Source organism: Gymnoscopelus microlampas, assembly GCF_963454915.1.
Source record: "Gymnoscopelus microlampas genome assembly, chromosome: 11".
NCBI classification, from domain to species: Eukaryota; Metazoa; Chordata; class Actinopteri; order Myctophiformes; family Myctophidae; genus Gymnoscopelus; species Gymnoscopelus microlampas.
In genome coordinates, this window is record NC_139948.1 from 26,990,095 (window position 1) to 27,010,144 (window position 20,050).

Genomic DNA, 20,050 nt, shown 5'->3' on the forward strand with positions numbered 1-20,050 from the left:
TTCATTTTAGCACACTTAGGCCCATCATAGCTGTCCTGTGGAAAAAAAGAAAAGTGAATCATTATGAGCCTGTCCCAAGGTTTACTATCGGTAAATCAAGGGCCAAAATGTAATGTCCAAGTTAAACCCATTTTGGATATTGGAATGATACTGTTGCTGAACAGGGAATTGATAATTAACATACATAAGTGTATTGTCCTTGTGTTCCCTTGCTGTTATACACTGGAAGCTGTCTCATCTTTTTACGGCCTGGGGTAATGGGGTAAAGGTGTAACCGTGCAACATGCTAAAATGGGACTCTTCCCAGCTCCAAAGAACCATCAGTCCAGCAACAATGAAGGTTCAGCCTTTTTTATAGGAAAGGTAAAGTCTAGAAGAGGGGGATGAAAATGGAAAAGAAAACAGACATCTTGTCTGCTATTGCAATGGCCCTTTTGTTGAATAGTGGCCATGCATGTGGAAACATAACTTGCCACATTAACACTGAATTCACACCAGCAGCGGTATTCCGCTTCCAAATTCTGGTTCAGTGCATTGTGAGGAGATTATTTTGTATTATTTTGTATGCTGCCCAGTTACTATACCTTATTAAACTCCTTCCTATAATGTCCACACTGTGATATAGAGAATGTGAGAACACTCTATTACAGCTCTGTAAAAGTCACATATCCCTGCCTTTGACACCTTCATATCCTCCAAAAGAACAATTGAGCAATCACTTGTCGCATTGTTGTCAGCTTGAAAATCTATTCGTTTTGGGGAGTGTGAGTGAGGGAAATCTTTTCTGCTCTATACAACAGGTCAAGTTCAACTGTAGTTACTCCCATTCTAGCCTTTCCACAGTCTGTGGCTGCATGTGTTGTCAGACCCTTCTCAGCACTGTCTAAAAGATTTTGATTTCTCACCACTTGGAACGAACTGAACGGAACTGACACTCACCACTTTACACTGCACTTATATTTCACTGTTTAACTCCAGGCAAGCTCACATATTCACACATATTGCAGTGTTAGTTGGCTGAGAATACGGTTCCCAGCATGCATGTGCCTATATTCATTGTTTTTAATCATTTAGAGTTCATCAAACAACTTTTGCACAATTTAAATCTTTGTGACAGGTGTGTTGATGGTATACACGTACACAGATCAAAGATCATAAAAATAAATTATTGTGCGGGTGTTTTTAAATTCTTTGATCTTTAGATTTGCCAATATTCTTTGCTCCTTCTTCTCCCAATTTAGTCATTATGCCAATTCCCAGATTCTCCATACACTGGTGTGTAGTTTTGTCAATGCTGATCCCTACTGGTTCACCTGCCAGTGAGGGAGCCTCACCTAGAGGATGTAATATAGCATAGAGGAACACCCTACTCCTCACAGTTCAACACTCCCTGCTGACAGGCATTCTGCCAGCCTGCTGGTGCAGCGACAATTACCCTGCCCATCCGGGTTCCACTGCCCTCTGCGAGAGCAAGGAGCCACGGAGGATTTTAACACCTGGTGGACTGGAACTTCACCCAAGTGCTAATGTTCATTGTTGTGGAGATCAAATAAAATATTCCAAATCATTCAAATTCAATAATGCACACAGCTATGGTCACAATATACACCAACACTATAGTTCTTACAGTATAATAACAGACAACCAACATGATTGCTGGAATTAAACAGATTTATTGCTCCATTCTGTGTGGGAATCCAAACATATATATTTTTAAATGACCTTGTGAATAATAACATGTGAATAATTGGAGACTTGAATATCATAAACCATCTGTAATTAATACATGCATTTTTATATAAAAGATCTGTTTGAAAATAGCAGTTGAATATCCATTAAGTTGAGAGGAGGTGCAGTGATTTCAGTTCTAAGACTCACTCAAACATTTTTTTGCGCGAATACAAATGCAAGCACACGGTATAAGGCAGAATAAACAGCGCTGTGAAGCAGTCTAGGCTAACTGTGTTTCAAACAATAATTTGAACAATGTAAACAAAATTGTTTACAGCTCAGCAAGGCCAGGCATGGGGAAGCGTCCACCATAATTCTCCACCTCTGCCCTGAGATCGGCTAACTTCTGCTTGTATTGCTCTCCGTGATATACAAACTCCTTGAATTTCTTCAGGGTGCACTTGGGACCCATGGTGTTGTGGATCTCCAATGCCAGCGAAATACCTGGAGGAAAAGGCAGCAGAGAGCAGGGTTAGCTACTGTATGTGGATTAATGAAAATGTGTGGGTATGTATGCAAACAGCAGACCTGGACAAAATAAACAGCCTAGGTAGTAAAACAATGGGACATCCGATCATTATTTGCAGTACCTCATTGAAAATACCCCAGAGTATAATATAACAGGCAATATGGCTGCCATGTGAACATGGTCAATAGGATCTTTATTTTGCAAACTTTTATTCAGTTTGCCAATAATGTCCCCTGTGAACATTATAGGCTGGGGTGAGCAGGAAATCCACTTTCGTCTTAAAAAACATTGATGGTTACCTTTGTGGATATACTCCGCCACCTTTTTGAAGTCTTCCTCTAACAGGCCTCTAGAGGACAGAGCAGGAGAACCAAACCTGACAGCACTTGGACGCCAAATATCTTTGTCACCTGAAGAGAAACATACAGACACACACACATATTCGTATCAACCGAACAGCACTCGTCTAATACAGTAAGCAAAAACACAGACACAGCTTTAATAAGCCGTATTAAAAATAAAAAAAAATGTGGAAATTCAAAGATGACTTCTAGCCATCTTATAGGACTGCACAGATAACGGCCTCACATGCACACAAAATTACATACACTACTGCACGTGAGAAGACAAACACACTTACCCCCAACGCTGTTCTTATTGCAGGCAATGGCACAGGCATCCAAAACCACCTGAGCCCGTGCTCCGTCAATGCCTTTGTCACGTACGTCCACCAGGCAAATGTGGTTGTCTGAGCCACCTACAGGAGATTGCACAGATAATACAAGCAGACAGGATAATTATAATTCTACATTTCCAGATTTAAAGTGCTGTACTGACAATGACTTAACAGAACATATCCCAAATCAAACTAAAAATGGACAGTGTGTCTGATTTAACTGGACTGGATGATTGTGGTGTTTTGCTCACCTGAGACGATCTTGTATCCGTGGTTAATGAGCTCCTTGACCAAAACCTGGCAGTTAATCATCACCTGCTTCTGGTAGGCCTTAAACTCTGGTGTCAGTGCCTCCTTCAGGGCTACTGCCACACCTGTGTGACCACACACACAAACATTGGATTTATACATACATACTGTACATAGAGAGTATTAGCTGGGCCACAGTGTGAAAGTATTGTATCGTGTGTGTGTTGATGTGGAGTAGTACTTTTTTTTTGTCATTATGCTTTTCCCCCAAGCAAGCATAACTTATCATGTCCACAGATGGTTGGGCACATTGGCAGATATGCAGTACTTGTAGGGGCAGGGTAGGACCCAGCCAAATGTAGAATCAGATTTTATTTGGAGAGAGATGGTGTGAGTCAATTCTTGAAGGGACAAAAAGATAAATAGCAGGGGGTACCTGCAATAGTGTTGTTGTGTGGGCCTCCCTGCAGACCAGGGAACACTGTCTGGTTGATCTTAGTCTCCAGGTCGTACATAATTTCCTTCCCGCTGGCGTCCACACTACGGACTCCTGGAGCAGGGTTAGAGAAAATGAGGTACAATCCAAACCTTTAAAAAAAGGTTTTTGAACATTAATCCGCCTTCCGTTTGAATTCACACCAGCAACTGTGAGCAAACTTCCAAAACATGGGATTCTGCAAATACGCGTGTCCGAGGTATGAGTGACACCCTCGTAAATGAGTGAGTTGCGGTCCAGCGAGAGCTCTGCTGTTGCAGGTGGCTCAAGGCCAGCAGCTATGACCGGCAGGAGAGCTCACAGGCAGGGAGGAGAAGTACAGACACTCAGTGCTTGTCTGTGGCAGCTTGTTGTAAATTATGTTAGGTAAGAAATAGGCCATACAGTTGCTAAATTTTGATTCATTTCTCATAGACTTATTATCATATATATTGATTCAATACTTACATTCGTTTCTGTCCATCTCAAGTGCTGTCGAGTGTGTATGCCTAGTTCACGGTTTCAGACCAGCGCATGTCTGGTTGGCTGCTGGTCTGTACCACTGCATTGCAGTAGCGGCAAAGTTGAACTTTTCTCAACTTTGTTGCTCTGTTTTTGCTGGCTCTGCCACCGGTTGTGGTGGGGAAAGAGGCAGTTTCTCCTCCCCATAGACAATGCACTGAACCAGAATTTGGAAGCGGAATACCGCTGCTGGTGTGAATTCAGTGTTAATGTGGCAAGTTATGTTTCCCACATGCATGGCCTTCTCCCTTCTCCATTCACTATTCAACAAAAGGGCCATTGCAATAGCAGACAAGATGTCTGTTTTCTTTACCATTTTCATCCCCCTCTTCTAGACTTTACCTTTCCTATAAAAGATCATTGCAGAACGGGCGCCTCGCAGTGTCTTGTGTGTTGTTGACATAACGATGTGGCAGTGGTCAAAGGGTGCGGGCAATTGACCAGCGGACTGCATTCCACAGATTTGAGAAATGTCTGCCATGTGATATGCTCCACACTCATCAGCAATCTTTCTCATGCGGACATAGTCGATAGCACGGGGGTAACAGGACGCTCCTGGAGAGGAAAGGGTAAAGTGATGGACATTTACTTGTGCTGCTTGGCCTTAAATCATCCAATGTGTGTGTGTGTGTGTGTGTGTGTGTGTGTGTGTGTGTGTGTGTGTGTGTGTGTGTGTGTGTGTGTGTGCGTGTGTGCGTGCGTGCGTGCGTGCGTGCGTGCGTGCGTGCGTGCGTGCGTGCGTGCGTGCGTGCGTGCGTGTGCGTGTGCGTGTGTGTTTAAAAAACCTGAAATAAGGAGTTTGGGGCGGAACAGCTTTGAATTCTCCTCCAGCGTGTCATAGTCAATGAAGCCAGTTTCTGGATTCACCTAAAAACAGACACAAAAGTCACAATAAAAATATAAAAAACGGTCAAAAAGTGTTACATTAGAAAATACAAGCCAAGTACATTGTCCATAATACAAATACATACAGACATATGGTAAATCTCTCAGAGTATATGAGTGTACTGCATGTTTCATGGACCATGTGCATACATCCATGCATGCAGGTACCTTGTAAGGCATGGACTCGAAGAACACAGAGGTTACGGAAACGTTACGCTTATCATTCTTGTAACCGTGGGTCAGGTGACCTCCGTCTGGAAGGTCCAAACCCATGATCCTGCCATGGATCCCAGCAATGGCGGTAAGGATAGCAACGTTGGCTGGGGAACCTTTGGAAAAAGTTTTGTGAGAGAACAACACATTTCACACAACCTTGTCAGGTCAAGGTGATGTGTTAGGAAGTGTGTGTCAATGATATTAAATTGTGTTCTAAAAGCCAAGATGCTTACTGGATCTTATGTTCTACAACCATGTCTTCTTTGCAAGTGAAAGAAGAACAGCTGATCCAGGCACTCAAAAGTTTAAAAGAGGAGAACAAGCTTTATTGTTAAAACGCCAACATGTTTCGGGACAAACACTCTCACAGGACAAACACACTCTCATTAAATAGTGTTGAAACATGTGGGAACAGCTTAGAAATTAAACACAAATGTTTAATGCTTGTCAGTGCATATAGCAATTACTAGAGCATAATTACATGTGAACAATCAGTCAATTAACACATTGGAAGCTGCACGTGAGTGCATGACAACCAGGTAAATAAAAATCATTCTGAACATGAACACCTATAAACCAAGCTGATTGTTCATTATGTAATTATGCTCTAGAAATTGATATTCAGTCATGTGCATTAAGCATTTTTTGTTTACTAGGCTGTTCCCACATTTTTCAACACTGTTTAATGAAAGTTTCTCCTGTATTCATTTCGTCCTGATGAAGACCTGTGCAGGTCGAAACATGTTGGCGGTTTAACACTAAAGCTTGTTCTCATTTAAACTGCCCGGATCATATGTTTTTTCCTTCTGATTGCATCCGGCTTGATCCAGGAGCACCGCTGATACTTTTAATACCACTTTATTCTCTGTAAGCACATGGTCATCCTGTTTTCTTTCATTTATAGTTTCAGTTGTTACTTCTTTTTGGTTGTAGACAAATCAAGGAAAGCCTGAAATGTCTTATATATTTGCCTGTGGCTTACAGGCAAGTGACATCAGCAATGGTTAAGTGTGTAGTGAAACTGTGTAAACAAACACTGTTTCAAAACATGACACCATTAATACTCCACACCCTTTCAAGATAAATGCAACTAAATGGCGCTGAAATACATCATAAAATGTCAATGGTGTACAATAACATCAATTCACACTGTTAAGTACAGAGTGTTGCTTTAAAAGATCATTACCCAGAGGTACTGTAAATTAAAAAATAGTTTTCCTAACATAAAACCTGTTTGATCATGCATATATGCATATATGCTGTATACAGCTGTTGGCAAACGTGAGATTCATTGACGGAGACGCCATCAGAGAGAATTATCTGTTTTGCAAACAACTGCCTGGAAAAACAACAGGAGAGGACGTTTTCCGGGTGACATCGGAGTATTTGGAGCAATGGAACTTAAGCTGGGAAAACTGTGTCAGTGTGTGCACTGATGGGGCTGCATCTATGACCGGGCGACACAAGGGATTTGTAAGCAGAGTAAGAGAGAAGAATCCTGGCGTCCTGGTTACGCATTACAGTTTCACACTAAGACTATTGTGGCCAATTTTTCCTATATATTTTTTTAAAAATCTTTTTGAGTTTTTAAAGTATTTTTCTTGGGAAGGTGAATCCAACTCCTCTGTTCATTGCAATGACAAGTTTATATATTTGTAGGCCAAATTGAACATGTGTGTGCTGTTTTTTAGTTCAAGGTTTCTTTATTATGACATCAAAGCAAAACAAGTTGTTTCCAAGTATGTTTCCAAAAATAAATCGGTGAAACTGAGGCACTGTCTCTTTCCTTTTTTTTCATCTTCTCCATTCATTGCACTACCCCAAGTTTATATATTTGTAGGCCAAAGACATTTTGTAATGTTCAAGGTTTCTTTATTACATCTTGTGTACATGAGAGTAAATATTCTATATATATATATATATACGCACCATATATCTAGGTGTACCCTGGGATATTTTGGCTAAGCCAGGTGTACCTTGGCACCAAAAAGGTTGACAAACACTGGTATACTATATATACATGTTTCTCTTCTTCACATTGGAGGCAATTAAATAAATGATCATACATAAATATGAGTGTAATATTTTTCATTAGTGTGTGTTTTATCTACACACTCTACCTGAGTATGGCTGCACATTGACACCCCACTTCAATGGGTCCAGACCAAAGGCCTCCAGGGCTCTCTTCTGGCACAGAAGCTCCAGCTGATCGACATACTCAACTCCACCATAGTATCTGAACAGACACACACAAAAATTGTGGATTAAGTCTAAATTATACTTCATACTTTTATTCAATTAATTTATAGTCCTACTCAATTTATTCTTACTGTCGCAGAACCCTTTTAATATGAAATATCTTTTAGATGACACTTGTCGAAAGGGTCATGTGACAAAGCATACATTACCCTTTGTTTAGACCCATAATAAATAATAGCAAAATAAATCTATGGTGGAGCAGATGGCATTTGTAATGGGTACTACATGACAAAACTAGTAATGATGATATGCTTTAGTCTGGGGTTGCATCCTCAACAAAAATCCTTAATGTGAAAGTATGATGACAGAATTTCTCTATGTATGAAGTGTGCACCGTTTTTAGATATCTGACTTTCCTCTGCTGCACTCCATGTTTGTCCTTGTATGACCACGACTGTGCTGTGCACAAGTATCTTGAACAGTAGTTGACCATTTTGTTTATGTATTGTGTACTACCATTTACTGATGTAGCCTACTTTACGAGTCCTAAAAATACATGTTCTTTATACAAGCATGCACTTGATACGGTAGATGATGAATGTATGTACTGTACATACCTCTGTCCAGGGTATCCCTCAGAATACTTGTTGTTCATGCATGAGCCAATAGCTTCTAGAACAGCCCTGCTGACGAAGTTCTCAGAAGCAATGAGCTCTAGTCCATATGTCTGTCTGTGCTTCTCCTTCTTAATGATGGAGAATACCTGGGACACAGAAGTACTGTAGTTATTGGTACAAATAATTGCAACATACTCATTATTATAGGGTATGTGTGCTGTAATGTTTATAAATGTAGCATTGTATAAGTTACTCCCATGATGTGATTACATCTAATTGGATAAGATCATCAAAGACTGTCCTTTGTTTGATGAAATTAAACTTTGCTTGGCAATAATGGCATAATGACATGTCAACAAGTAATACATCAATTCTGATCTAGTTGTTAAATGCATTATGACTGTAATATTTATGTTCAACACGCACCTCTGCGTCAACGAGACCCAGTGGCTCTGTCATCATCTTGGTGTGGGAGTTTAAAGTCTCCTCGTTCATGAAGATATCCAACGGCATGTTTGCTTATCTCTACTGAAGATACCGAAGAGCTAGAGGAGGAGAGAGATGACACCGGTTTACACATACAAGCATCTGATATGTTCCATAGCTGTGGAAATATATTTATTGGTAAGATTTGTGGCATATGGTGAATCTTGCATTTGTATCTTGGGATATTAAGAGCTTCTTCAAGTAGGCTACAACCTAAATTGTCCTTTATTGTTGTTTTTTTTGCAAATGTCTTGAATGTGGTCAGGAAAACAAAAGCAGGGAAATTATGTGTCACAAAATAATCTGGGTTTCCAGAAAAATGGCAGTTTGAGCAAAAAAAAAGGCAACCAATTGGAACTGAAAAAAATAACAAACAAGTATTGAAAATTGCCTGGGAAGCAATAGCCTACTCACCGTTTAATTGACGATGTGTGATGAAGATGCTGTAAGCATTGACTCTGACAGCATCCAACCCTCCAATTTATGTAGAAGGCGCTCTTCTTTCAGCCAATCAAGGCATAGAGGGGCGTGATGCTTTGCGCTATACCACGCCTCTTTTGATTTCACGGTCAAGTACAAAATAGGCAAGAAGAGCAATTAAGAAGATCGTATTCCTTATCTGTGTGTGTGTGTAGTCTTAAATGTCAAACCTAGTGTGTGTATGACATTAAACTTCATGATTCAGCAAATTGTGAAGAAATGTTTTCCAACCTTTCTTGTGTTAAATAATCTCATATCCTGTCTGTCATGAGGTGAGATATTATCGGAAAAGAAACAGCTGTTAAATATGGTGGTGGGTGAGAGGGGCAGTCACAGTGGATTCTGGTTTCAGTCTGGGTGGCAGTGGTGTAAAGTAAATACATTTACTCAAGTACTATACTTTTACAATTTTGAGGTATTTTTTACTTTACTGGAGTATTTCCAGTTATCAGTTTAACTTTTACTCCACTGCATCTCAGAGGCAAATATTATACTTTTACTCCACTACAATTATTTGAAAACTTTAGTTACTAGTTACTTTGTAGATTTTAATTATTATTGCAAAACATACATTAAACACTTCAACCCTATATCCTACATTTCGGCTATTTGAAAATACGGTAGCCGATCTACAAGCTCACAATGCATGCATGCATCGCCATGCAATGCATTGTGAGCTTGTAGATCTGCTATTTTCAAAAGATTTCTATACATTTGAAAACTAGTGAAATTGGACATTTTGCATAATGAGTACTTTCTACTTTTGGTACTTTAGGTAGGCTACATTTTGATACCAATACCAAAATGTGTACTTTTACTCAAGTAAATTTTGAATTCCGGACTTTTAAATGTAACAGAGTATTTCAACATTGCAGTATTGATACTTTTATTCAAGTAAAATATTTTAATACTTTTTCCACGTAGTGGTTAGGGGTCGGACTTCAAGAGAATGTCACGCCACATCAACATAACTGGATGGCAACACCCAATACCAGCAGCGTGGCTATATGCATCTGTCTGTCGTCTGCCAACGAAATAGCTCTGATTTTCACGGTTGATTCTGATTCCATTGATCTGCCTCTCAGTCTCTTGCACTTCGGATCATCAAAGTTTTTCAGGCCAAAGGACGGTCCTTGAAGGAACCTGTAGCTGAGAGAGACGAAGCAGGGACCTCCACTTATTGTGGGCCTATATAGGCTACATTTTATTTATTGCAACTTCCATGCACATTTTATCAGATGCGTTCAAAGCTATGGCTCACTATTTTAGTTTGTCTCATCAATGTCTGTTCACCATTGAGATATTTGAGACTAGCTTAAGTAGGCTATTGCACAGATGTTTCTATGCAGGGCTGCCAACCCTCCTTGATTCAGCAGGAGTTTCCTTGATTTCAACCACACATCTCCTTGATTTGGTATCAAACTCCCAAAATTCACCAGAAAAAAAGGAAATTACATCTAGCCTATGGTAAAACGTTTCTAGGGGAGAAGCCCCAGACCCAGAGATGTTCACTTTTAAGTAATGAATGGTAAAGATGGGTCTTAATTGCTTCCCTCATCAAATACATTTCTGTAGGCCTAGTTTTAGGGATTTAATGGATGAAATTTAAATGTCAATGCTAGTATAAAGCTAGCTCTGGTCCATAGCCTAGACAGTGGAGTTCCTCTCCCTTAAGGGGAGAGGAACTGATAATAGTATCAAACTCCCAAAATTCACAGAACACAGGAAATTACATCTACAAGTCACAATTTGGCGGGCCCAGACCCATTGAAGACCCAGATACCATCTCTTTTCAGGCCCTTGAATTCTTCCATTAATTACAAATGAAACATGTACGTTTTGTTCTGTAACATTTAATGTAAAAATACTGAAACTCAATCTGAAAAATCGAAGTATTAAACTCATGTGGTCTAGAAGCTTCAAGTTGCATTTAAAGGGGGTGTGACATTGACTATTCTTTTTTAAATAAGGGTTAAATAGATCTATACTTTGATAGCGATCATTGCAGTAGAGTGTTTGTTCAGTAACAGGGGGCTCCCCGTCTCTCCAGCTCTTTAGTTTTTTTTTTTTTTTTTTTTTTTGAAAATACATTTTCAGATCAGGAGACCAATGTTATCCAATCAGGAGAGAGAACTCATACAGCTAGGATAAACAATTAAAAAGTTGATGCCCATGATTTAGAGCCCCAGTCCTGTCATGCATAGCATATGAGTTTCCCGCCGCTATCAAACCTCAGTGAATTCCATATCACCTCTAACAAAGAAAAAGAAACAGTCTATATTCAATATAATGCCATAGAGGCAACCTCCTCTTTTTAGCTGTATGCCGTTCAATTATATAGCATTTTTGCATTTTCTGCAAGTTACACTTACAGTAGATGTAGATATGCTGGAGAAAACAAAACAAGACGAAGAAATAAAAGCAGAATAGCAAATAAGTATTCTGGTAGAAAACTTTCCATTAAAAAAAGAAATAAATCATACACAAAATAAAGGTCAATGCCACTAGTCATCTTCTAGGTATCCACCCAGGGTCCGGCACCAACTAGCATTGCTAGTCTTGTCGGTAAATGTTTTTATTTTCACATCAATCAGATATTGCTACATTCATTTTTTTTTTTAGAATTGTTTTTCCATATATCGATGCCTTCAGTTCAGTTTAAATTATTATTCTCTTTTAATGTGCACCACATTGAGCTTACTTTGTATGAAATGTGCTACATAAATAAAATGTACTTCTCTTGACGTCAAACCAGTTTTGGGAATGCCTGACATGCCATGGTAGTTCTCCCAAAAATAAATAGCCTTGAACAAAATAAATTCAGAAACCAAAACAAGTCTTTTGTTCATCGGTTTCATAGTATTAATCTGAGTTATATACAATTCACGATTTGAACAAAAAGTGGCTAAGCTCAATTACCAAAGTAAGTCAAAAGTAAATAACACTATGATCGTCATACCATGTATCAGTATCTTGTATGAGGTTATAGGTAGAGGGTCATTCCAAGTGCATTATTCCAAGTGTAACAAAGGGTGTGTGTGTGTGTGTGTGTGTGTGTGTGTGTGTGTGTGTGTGTGTGTGTGTGTGTGTGTGTGTGTGTGTGTGTGTGTGTGTGTGTGTGTGTGTGTGTGTGTGTGTAGGAGGGAGGGAGAGGGTGGTCTCTCAATGTAGCCTTACTTCCTTGGTGAAGCAACAGAACCATTATTCTGTGTCGAAATATACAGAACCCCATTCAATAGGTCTCTACTCAACCATTTTTCCAAATGGTATTATGTAACAATGAAATTAAACCATTCTTCATAACTTTTACTTTAAAAATAGTCAAATATATAAATATATATTTATATATAGATATACTGTACTGTATATAGATATACATAGATATATATCGCACCAGTCCATAAATGTGTGAAAATTCTGCTGATAACCCAATTCTGCATCATTTGAGGGAGAGGGAGTTCATTCCTCTAGTTGCTGCCATCGACGCTGCTTCTTTTGCTGGAGTACAGAACACAAGAAAGGAGAAAAATGTTAACATACAAAGCACAAGAAACGAGATGCCAACATGTCCCACGCACGCCACCACCTTAGTCACTCACGCAAAACTGACCCTGGATTCATATTTTCACACACTCGCTGCTATTCACTGCTTAAAGGGACACCATCACACCTTTAATGCACATTTAATTTCATTGTTGATGATTTTCATAGTCTATACTCTATATAGAAACAAAATATTTATGATATAATTCACATTTACAGAGAAAATTCCCTGTTCTGTATTTTTGGGCCATTCTCTATGGTCCTCTCTATGTACCATGATGCATTTGCAGGTACGCACCAGCCTGGCACACTCACACAGTCTATCTATGGTCATCGTTATATTACGTCAACCTGATTAATTCTTTCTGCAGTCAAGATCATTATTTTGCTCTAAATACGGCAAACAAAGACAATGTCACAGCCACTGATGGTAGCAGCTGGAAACCAGAAAGTAAGTGTTGTAGTTTACATATTCATAGATTTTACCTCAGTGACATGACTAGAGAAAAAAAATCTCCCTTAATACATTCATGGCATTTTATTCATGGCATGGCATGGTCAAACGCTATATGTGATGTAACTCACTCTCCTTTGTGCTATTGAGGGTATGCAGAAACCTGGATGATGGATATCAGGAGGGGTGGGTAAGAACAAGTGGAAAATGTCACTGGGATTATCACTAGGTTTGCAACCAAGTCTGTGTACACACCTTTCTTCTCTTCGTCTTTCTTTCGTGCCGCGTCCTCTCTCTGTTTCCTGATAATGGCAAGGCGAGCGAGGTCTGCTTTGGCCTGGTCTGTCTTCCCTGCCAAGTGCATCTTCATGTAGCGTTCTTTGGCTTTCTGCTTTTCAATCTCCTCCCTATATGTTAGGAGAGTGTATTAGGCAGCTGCTTTATTAAGTATCTGTCAGCTACCGGGGACAAACAGACACAAAAGCTGTCCCTGAAAAACAATCTGATCATATCATGTTACCTATTGTATTGTAAGGTCCTTGCCAATACCGAGCCCTAATCACAAACAAAAATGTCTCACTAACAAATATTTCTGTGTACCATCCACAAAGTATGTATGTATTAATTTCCCTTTTTTCAAATCCATCACAGAAACAGCAGATCTTCTCCCTTGTACGGAAAATACTTTCACTTAGCCTATACTTTTAGCCCTGTAAACTTGTGATGTGACAATAAAGTTGAAATTGAAGTTGTAATAGGTTTTGTCATTCACACCTTTCTCTCCTTGATAATTGCTTGGGTTCATCCAGCTCGATCTGAGTCACCTTCTTTGATTTCTGTGCCGCTCTGTTGGGGTTCTCGATTTCAATCAATCCCTCCACACCTCCTCTCTTCTTCTGAAATTAACATGTCACATAAACACTTACCCATACAGAGTCAAAACAGTTCTAGGGTCAGTATTTTATTTTAAAAAGCTGTTTAAGTAAAAGTCGTAAGTAGAGCCCGAAAGATGCCAAAACGTCCTCGATCCACCAATTACCAATGTTTTGAGCGATATTTTGTCAAAATGTTCTTCTATCTTTGATAATAAAATACAAATAAAAGGAACTTTTATTTTTAAACCACTGAAGCCCTATTCCATTTTTTTTTAAATAGCCGATCTACAAGCTTACAACGCGATGCAGCTTGTATATCTGCTATATCTTTGAAGATTTTCGAAAACGTTTGAAATTGTTCATACATGCCAGAAATAGAGACACCAGGTTTAAAGGTGTTAAAAATCAGGACACATCAGCCGCTTAATTGCAGATACCGATGTGATCAAAACAGTCAAATGATATCGGTCTGGCTCTACTCGGAAGTGTGAGGTAAAGAGAGAGATAGAGGGAGGGGGAGAGCAAACAAACCTGCGAGCTCTCATCGTCGCTGTCATCTGATCCTGACCCTGGCAACTTCTCTTCCACATCATTCTGAGCTGCGCCCTCTACACCCTCACCTTCTTGCTCTTGCTGTTCCACAACAAGACAGACACGTTACAATACAGGTAAGCTCCAACTGGTTCAAAATATACACACAGGCTACAAAATCCTCTCAACCAACCCTTTTCCTCTCCTTCTCTGCCTTCATCTGGGCGTCTATCTCTTCAGGGTTGTTGTATGTCCGCATACGGCCCTTATGGCCACCTTTCTTACCTGTTCAGGTAGACATTATGAAAAATGACATAAACATCTAAACATGTTATGGGGTAAACCAGGGGTCTTCAACAGGGGGTCCGGGACCCCTAGGGGGTCATCAGAGCTACTATAGGGGGTCCGCCAAATCTTTGTGTGATAGGATGCTTTTTTCACATGATCCACTTGAACCCTAGAATCCCTATTCTGGGGGGAACATTAGCCGAAAATAGCAGATCTACAAGCTCACAATGGCTCGCGCTGCGAGGCATTATGAGTTTGTAGATCGGCTATTTTAGGCAAAGAGGTTTGGTGTAGAGGGGAAAAAGAGCTGATCAAGTACAGAGTGAAAGGTCAGGTTTAAGTTGTTAAATGTCTGAAAATATCCATTAACATGAATCCAACATGATAGTGCTGTCAAACAAGTATATGAGGAAATCTGAAACACAATATATACAATATGTAGTGGGGGTCCCTGCTTCATCTCTCTCTCAGTTAGGGGGTCCTTGGCCTGAAAAACGTTGAAGACCCCTGGTGTAAACATTACAGGAGACATCCAACGTAGATCAAATGATAAGTCAAAAGGTAGATATCTAGATATCAAATTAATAAATGTATTTTAGACTGTAACTGACAGTATGCAAGGCAAATACATGTAGATTAAAGAAGCATGCCACCAATCATCTGTGTGGGGGCTTATGTGCGTTAGCTGAGTAACAGTACATGCTAACAACAACAACAACAACAACAACATCAACATAGTATATCGTGTTGATGAATAGTTGTCCTTACCTCCTTTTGGCATTTTCACAAACGTTACCACAGATGTCTCAGCGAAGAAATAGGCCTATAAAATATAAAATATAAAAATATGAAGTGACACTTTTGCTGACTGATGGCTAAAAACAGACTGTGTTGATGACATTACTCTAAGTAGTTCAACATGTTGCCTTTCATAAATTCTATGATTACACACATATATTTTCTAAATATATGATATTATCTATTAAATAATACAACTTGTTTTATAAAAATCCACATTTCTGCAGGAATGATTGGAGTGTAACCTCCTGATCCAGATTATATCATTTTTTATCGACAGTCAATTTGTTAGTCAGCTAACCTGATGCAATATACCAATGCTGAGAGTACGGTATCTATTCAGATTTAAACCACATTTGAATATCCAGAAGATATGTATTTAAACACGTTTAATTATTATATAGTGTGCATTATTTTAAGAAATGGACAGTTTTTGAAACACGTATAAAAATGAAATATGTTATATTTATTTAGCAAGTGATGATGCCTCTCTCAACGGACGACCCTGGTAACAGGACCCCATATGACGTCATATATACGGGACTGAAACGAGCTAGCAAAACACTAGCTAAATCCACACATAAACAGAAGATTGTTTTGTGTTATTTCTATATTGAGAAACAATGCCAAAGGTTAAAAGGAGTCGAAAGCCGCCTCCAGATGGCTGGGAGCTCATTGAGCCGACATTGGACGAGTTGGATCAGAAAATGAGAGAAGGTAAATAACACGAACAAACAATGGAGATTACCGCTGCGTTGCGACCAGGCAGCGTATCGTGTTAGTTAATTGTATGAACATTTTAATGCGAAACACAAACACCGGCCCTTTCGTCTAAATGTATTGCAAAGCAATGTGAATGTTTAGTATATTTCAGAATCCGTAAATCCTTCATGGCCTCCGTCTACTGCTCACGTTAGTTATTCGTAAAAACCTGAGCGTTTGCCCAAATTTCCACGATAAGGCGATTATTTGAAGGGAAACCGTGTGTGTGTGTGTGTGTGTGTGTGTGTGTGTGTGTGTGTGTGTGGTGGTAGTTACTGGTCAATGTAACATGATCTCCAATATGTTCTATTTTCAGCCGAGACAGAGCCTCACGAGGGCAAGCGAAAGGTAGAGTCTCTGTGGCCCATTTTCCGGCTTCATCATCAGCGGAGCCGCTACATCTTTGATCTCTTCTACAAAAGAAAAGCCATCAGCAGAGGTACATATTCATATTGTTGTGCTGTCAGATAAAAAACATATTATTGTATACGTGTTCAACTATATACTTTATATCTGAACTTTTCCTTCTGGCATTCGCCATAAGACATTGAGAAACTCTCCAATATACTCTTTAACTCTGTGTTGTCTGCCTAATGTATTTTCCCAGAACTCTACGAGTACTGTATAAAGGAAGGCTATGCAGACAAGAACCTGATCGCCAAATGGAAGAAGCAGGGTTATGAGAACCTGTGTTGCCTGCGCTGCATCCAGACACGAGACACCAACTTTGGCACAAACTGCATCTGCAGAGTCCCCAAGAGCAAGCTAGAAGTTGTAAGGCTCAGTGACATTCATTGACTCTGATTAATTCACAGTTATCTTGTACTTAACCTATATAGATCATTCTACGTGACTAAAACCAGCTAGAAATTGGATAACAGTGGAAACTTGTATAGCATTGCAAGGAAGAGTAGTGTTAATATGACAATGGTCCCTGGTCCAGGGGGTGTACTTGTACATCAAGCTGCCTCACGCTACAGAAACAGGAGATGGGCTCCTGCCCTATGGGCCTCATAGACATCGACAAGGTTTACTTACTGCAGTAACTCTGAAGACCTGTGCAATAGAAGGATCTTTTTATCACAGACAATCACTATACACTGTCTATGGTCTTATGTATAACTGAAATGAAGAGCATGAGTAGGAAAGTTTGCCCTTTTCATTCTAAACCTGTGATTCTGACTTGTGCACAGGGAAGGATCATTGAATGCACCCACTGTGGTTGCAGAGGGTGCTCTGGCTGAGATGGAATTTGGATGCCAGAGCTCTTTTCCATGGGACATCAGTGTTCATCCAACCTACACCTGTGTGCTCTCACAACCATGGATCAAGATTGTGTTTGTTACCGTAACCTGACTCGGAAACACCTCCACAGATCTCTTCACCACCCAGCCTCAGTTACCCCCAAATATAAATAGACGTATACGTAGAGATATTCTGTCTACGCCTGAGTGATCAAGACTGAAGAAAGCAACATTATGACTTATGCATTGTATTACTTTGTCCAAGGTTTTGTTTTGTTTTTTTGTGTCACTAATGCCTATCCTCAGTTCTTGGGATCACTGGGAGAGTGTTGTTTCTGGATCAGGCCTACCATTCCAGTTGTTTAGCGTACACTGTGAAGGTCATAAGTGCTATTGTTTTTAATGTCATTTGAAGAGGGGTGGGGGTATTGGGGGCTATTGAGGGCTATCATTTAACGTTGTTCCCAAAAAATGTTTTCATTATGGTTGTACTTGATCATTTTAAATAAAATTGTTCTGATTTAATTCCCCTCGTAGTCTTTGTATGGGAAGGAAATGTAAAGGTCCATTGTGTGATATGCAGCACATACTGATAAACAAGGAGAATTCAAAGGACAAGCATTGTTTCAAAACCATACCCACCCCCACTATCAGTTGGTTACTGAATTGTCAGTGTCAATCATACAGCCATATTAGAAATGTATTGGAAAATCAAGGTCATTATGTACTATTGGGTGAGGGAGGTGCCAAGGTGTTTAAACAAGTCTGGCAGGCAGAACAGGGAGTTCCCTAAATATTATAAACTTTCAGGACAGCCTATTAAGTACAAATATCAAGAAAAGGCTACTATAGGCTACAGTGAAGTCGGACTGAATAATGACTTAAATGATAATTTGTACTTGCACGCAACTGTTATGCCAGGTTTTGTTTTTGTTGTTTCTCATAAGCGTGCATCCGTTGTCCGTCAACAACACAGTAGTCTGTGCCTTGACTCTGGGGCTGACTCTCCCAGCCCCGCCCCCTTGCTGCAACAATATGGGAATAGGCAGTTCGTGGAGTTGACACCAGACATTGACTGTATATGGTTGTGGCTAAAACAAACGTTTCTGTAAACTAAAGCTGGAACCTCTTAATTCACTGATCTAACAGAGAGAAATAATTATTGTCAATCCACAACCTATGTCATTGCGGCAACGGTATAATCATTCATTTTCAAAATAGCTTAATGGGTAGAGAGTCCGTCTGGTAAATAGATGGTCACAAATTCTCCTTCTAGCCTTCAACACATATTAATACGGGTTGAAGTGTCTAGACACTTCACTGAGACCTTGCACCTGCTGTAACTGGTGAGGAGTTTGTAGGTGCCCAATAGACTAGTAATATCGTAGTACGACACTTGTTGTCTACTGTATGTCAACACATGTGCGAGACTTGTACATGTGCTTGGCACTGCGGAGTAGTTCGTTTGAGGTATTCAACATACATTCCAGACCCTCAGAATTAGTTTACCCAGTATTTGTATTTAGGGAAGGGTAGGCCATGCCAGCCAAATCAGGCAATTCCACCTGCTCCCCTCTGTCCTATACGCCAGTTATGAAAAAGCCATTTATGCTGCATGCACAAACCTATAAGGCATGCCATGTTAATCTCTCGCAAACGACATACTGTTGGCTACTTGGAAAAGTATTTATCTCCACTAGAGAATGGATTCACCAAACTTTTCAAATGGAAATCTCATTTTGTACTGATTGGATTATCGGAATGTGAATACCGTGACCTAAGACTTCCCTATTGCTGCACATGGATAATTTTAGGTTTAGCCATACATTTGGAGTAGTCATAAAGCAGTGGGCAAGAAGTGATAGTAGTTCAAAGCGCCATGTATCCTACAGTGGCTATATTGTTATTTTATCTTTTAGTAGTCACACACAGTGCATTTAACTGCTTTAATAATCCCAGGTTTGTGCTTCCACTCAGGTTGTAACAGATACTGACAAACCTGCATGTATATGAGATTATATGAAATAGCCAATCTGTTTGTAAGTTTGCTGAGAAATATTGTAGGTACTGATCTTTCCTGTAAAATAATTCTTCAACTCAAGCCGTGTTTTCACTTAGCTGAAATACATGTCACAGGAAGCTTCGTTCCTGTGACTTCGCAGCGATGAATGGCGGCATTACATATTCCCTATTTGTGTTTGGTAGGTTATTCCTCTTTTGCAGCAGTGCTTCTTGGAAATAATGATACCATTGGAAAGCCTGTTTATTTACCTTTTAAATGATGACCCATTTGTAAGGAACATACATTTGTGGGATGAGCAGCGCGGCTAAGTAGCTATGATTGCGCCCATGACAACAAACCAAACCAAACCTGCCCCAGGGGCCCCCAAGTAGGCTACCCATGGTACATGGACTACATGGGGTACCTGGGGGGCTCCGTGTCTCCACATAGGATCCCACTCTAACTGACCTGATAGACCCGGTATAGACACGAGCCTATACCACTTTAAATGTTGCATTTTGCGCAAGCATGAACGTGTGTGTGGTGGT

At 39.9% G+C, this 20,050-nt stretch overlaps 3 protein-coding genes across 5 annotated transcripts in view; 1 reads left to right on the forward strand and 2 right to left on the reverse strand.

Moving 5' to 3' along the window:
- bud31 (BUD31 homolog) overlaps nt 1-18,025 on the forward strand; it is a 65,537-nt gene extending 47,512 nt beyond the window's left edge. The window contains exons 2-5 of one of the 2 annotated variants that reach the window (XM_084071679.1): nt 16,049-16,211; nt 16,573-16,695; nt 16,864-17,030; nt 17,450-18,025. In XM_084071679.1, coding sequence (XP_083927805.1) covers nt 16,118-16,211; nt 16,573-16,695; nt 16,864-17,030; nt 17,450-17,500 — 435 coding nt within the window. In that variant the 5' untranslated portion in view covers nt 16,049-16,117 and the 3' untranslated portion in view covers nt 17,501-18,025. Of the gene's footprint in view, nt 1-16,031; nt 16,212-16,572; nt 16,696-16,863; nt 17,031-17,449 lie in introns of those variants that run through there. The other variant, XM_084071678.1, reaches the window with a different exon arrangement.
- On the reverse strand, nt 1,697-8,969 carry LOC311056456 (serine hydroxymethyltransferase, cytosolic-like). The gene is made up of 12 exons (XM_084073075.1): nt 8,940-8,969; nt 8,466-8,584; nt 8,040-8,185; nt 7,344-7,459; nt 5,176-5,336; nt 4,908-4,989; nt 4,465-4,677; nt 3,562-3,675; nt 3,128-3,250; nt 2,841-2,957; nt 2,500-2,610; nt 1,697-2,175 (listed from the first exon to the last, which is right to left on the reverse strand). The coding sequence occupies exons 2-12, from the start codon at nt 8,550-8,552 to the stop codon at nt 2,003-2,005; spliced, it is 1,443 nt and encodes a 480-aa protein (XP_083929201.1). The 5' UTR covers nt 8,553-8,584; nt 8,940-8,969; the 3' UTR covers nt 1,697-2,002.
- Nucleotides 11,519-15,598, reverse strand: pdap1b (pdgfa associated protein 1b). Of its 2 annotated transcripts, none has more exons than XM_084073077.1 (6): nt 15,465-15,598; nt 14,602-14,693; nt 14,409-14,510; nt 13,777-13,895; nt 13,258-13,409; nt 11,519-12,503 (listed from the first exon to the last, which is right to left on the reverse strand). In XM_084073077.1, exons 1-6 carry the CDS (start codon nt 15,475-15,477, stop codon nt 12,445-12,447), a joined length of 537 nt encoding a protein of 178 aa, XP_083929203.1. In that variant the 5' UTR covers nt 15,478-15,598; the 3' UTR covers nt 11,519-12,444. The 2 variants fall into 2 exon arrangements, with proteins under 2 accessions (XP_083929203.1, XP_083929202.1); XM_084073076.1 differs by having other exon boundaries at nt 13,777-13,898.
- Nucleotides 18,026-20,050: the final 2,025 nt, after the last annotated feature.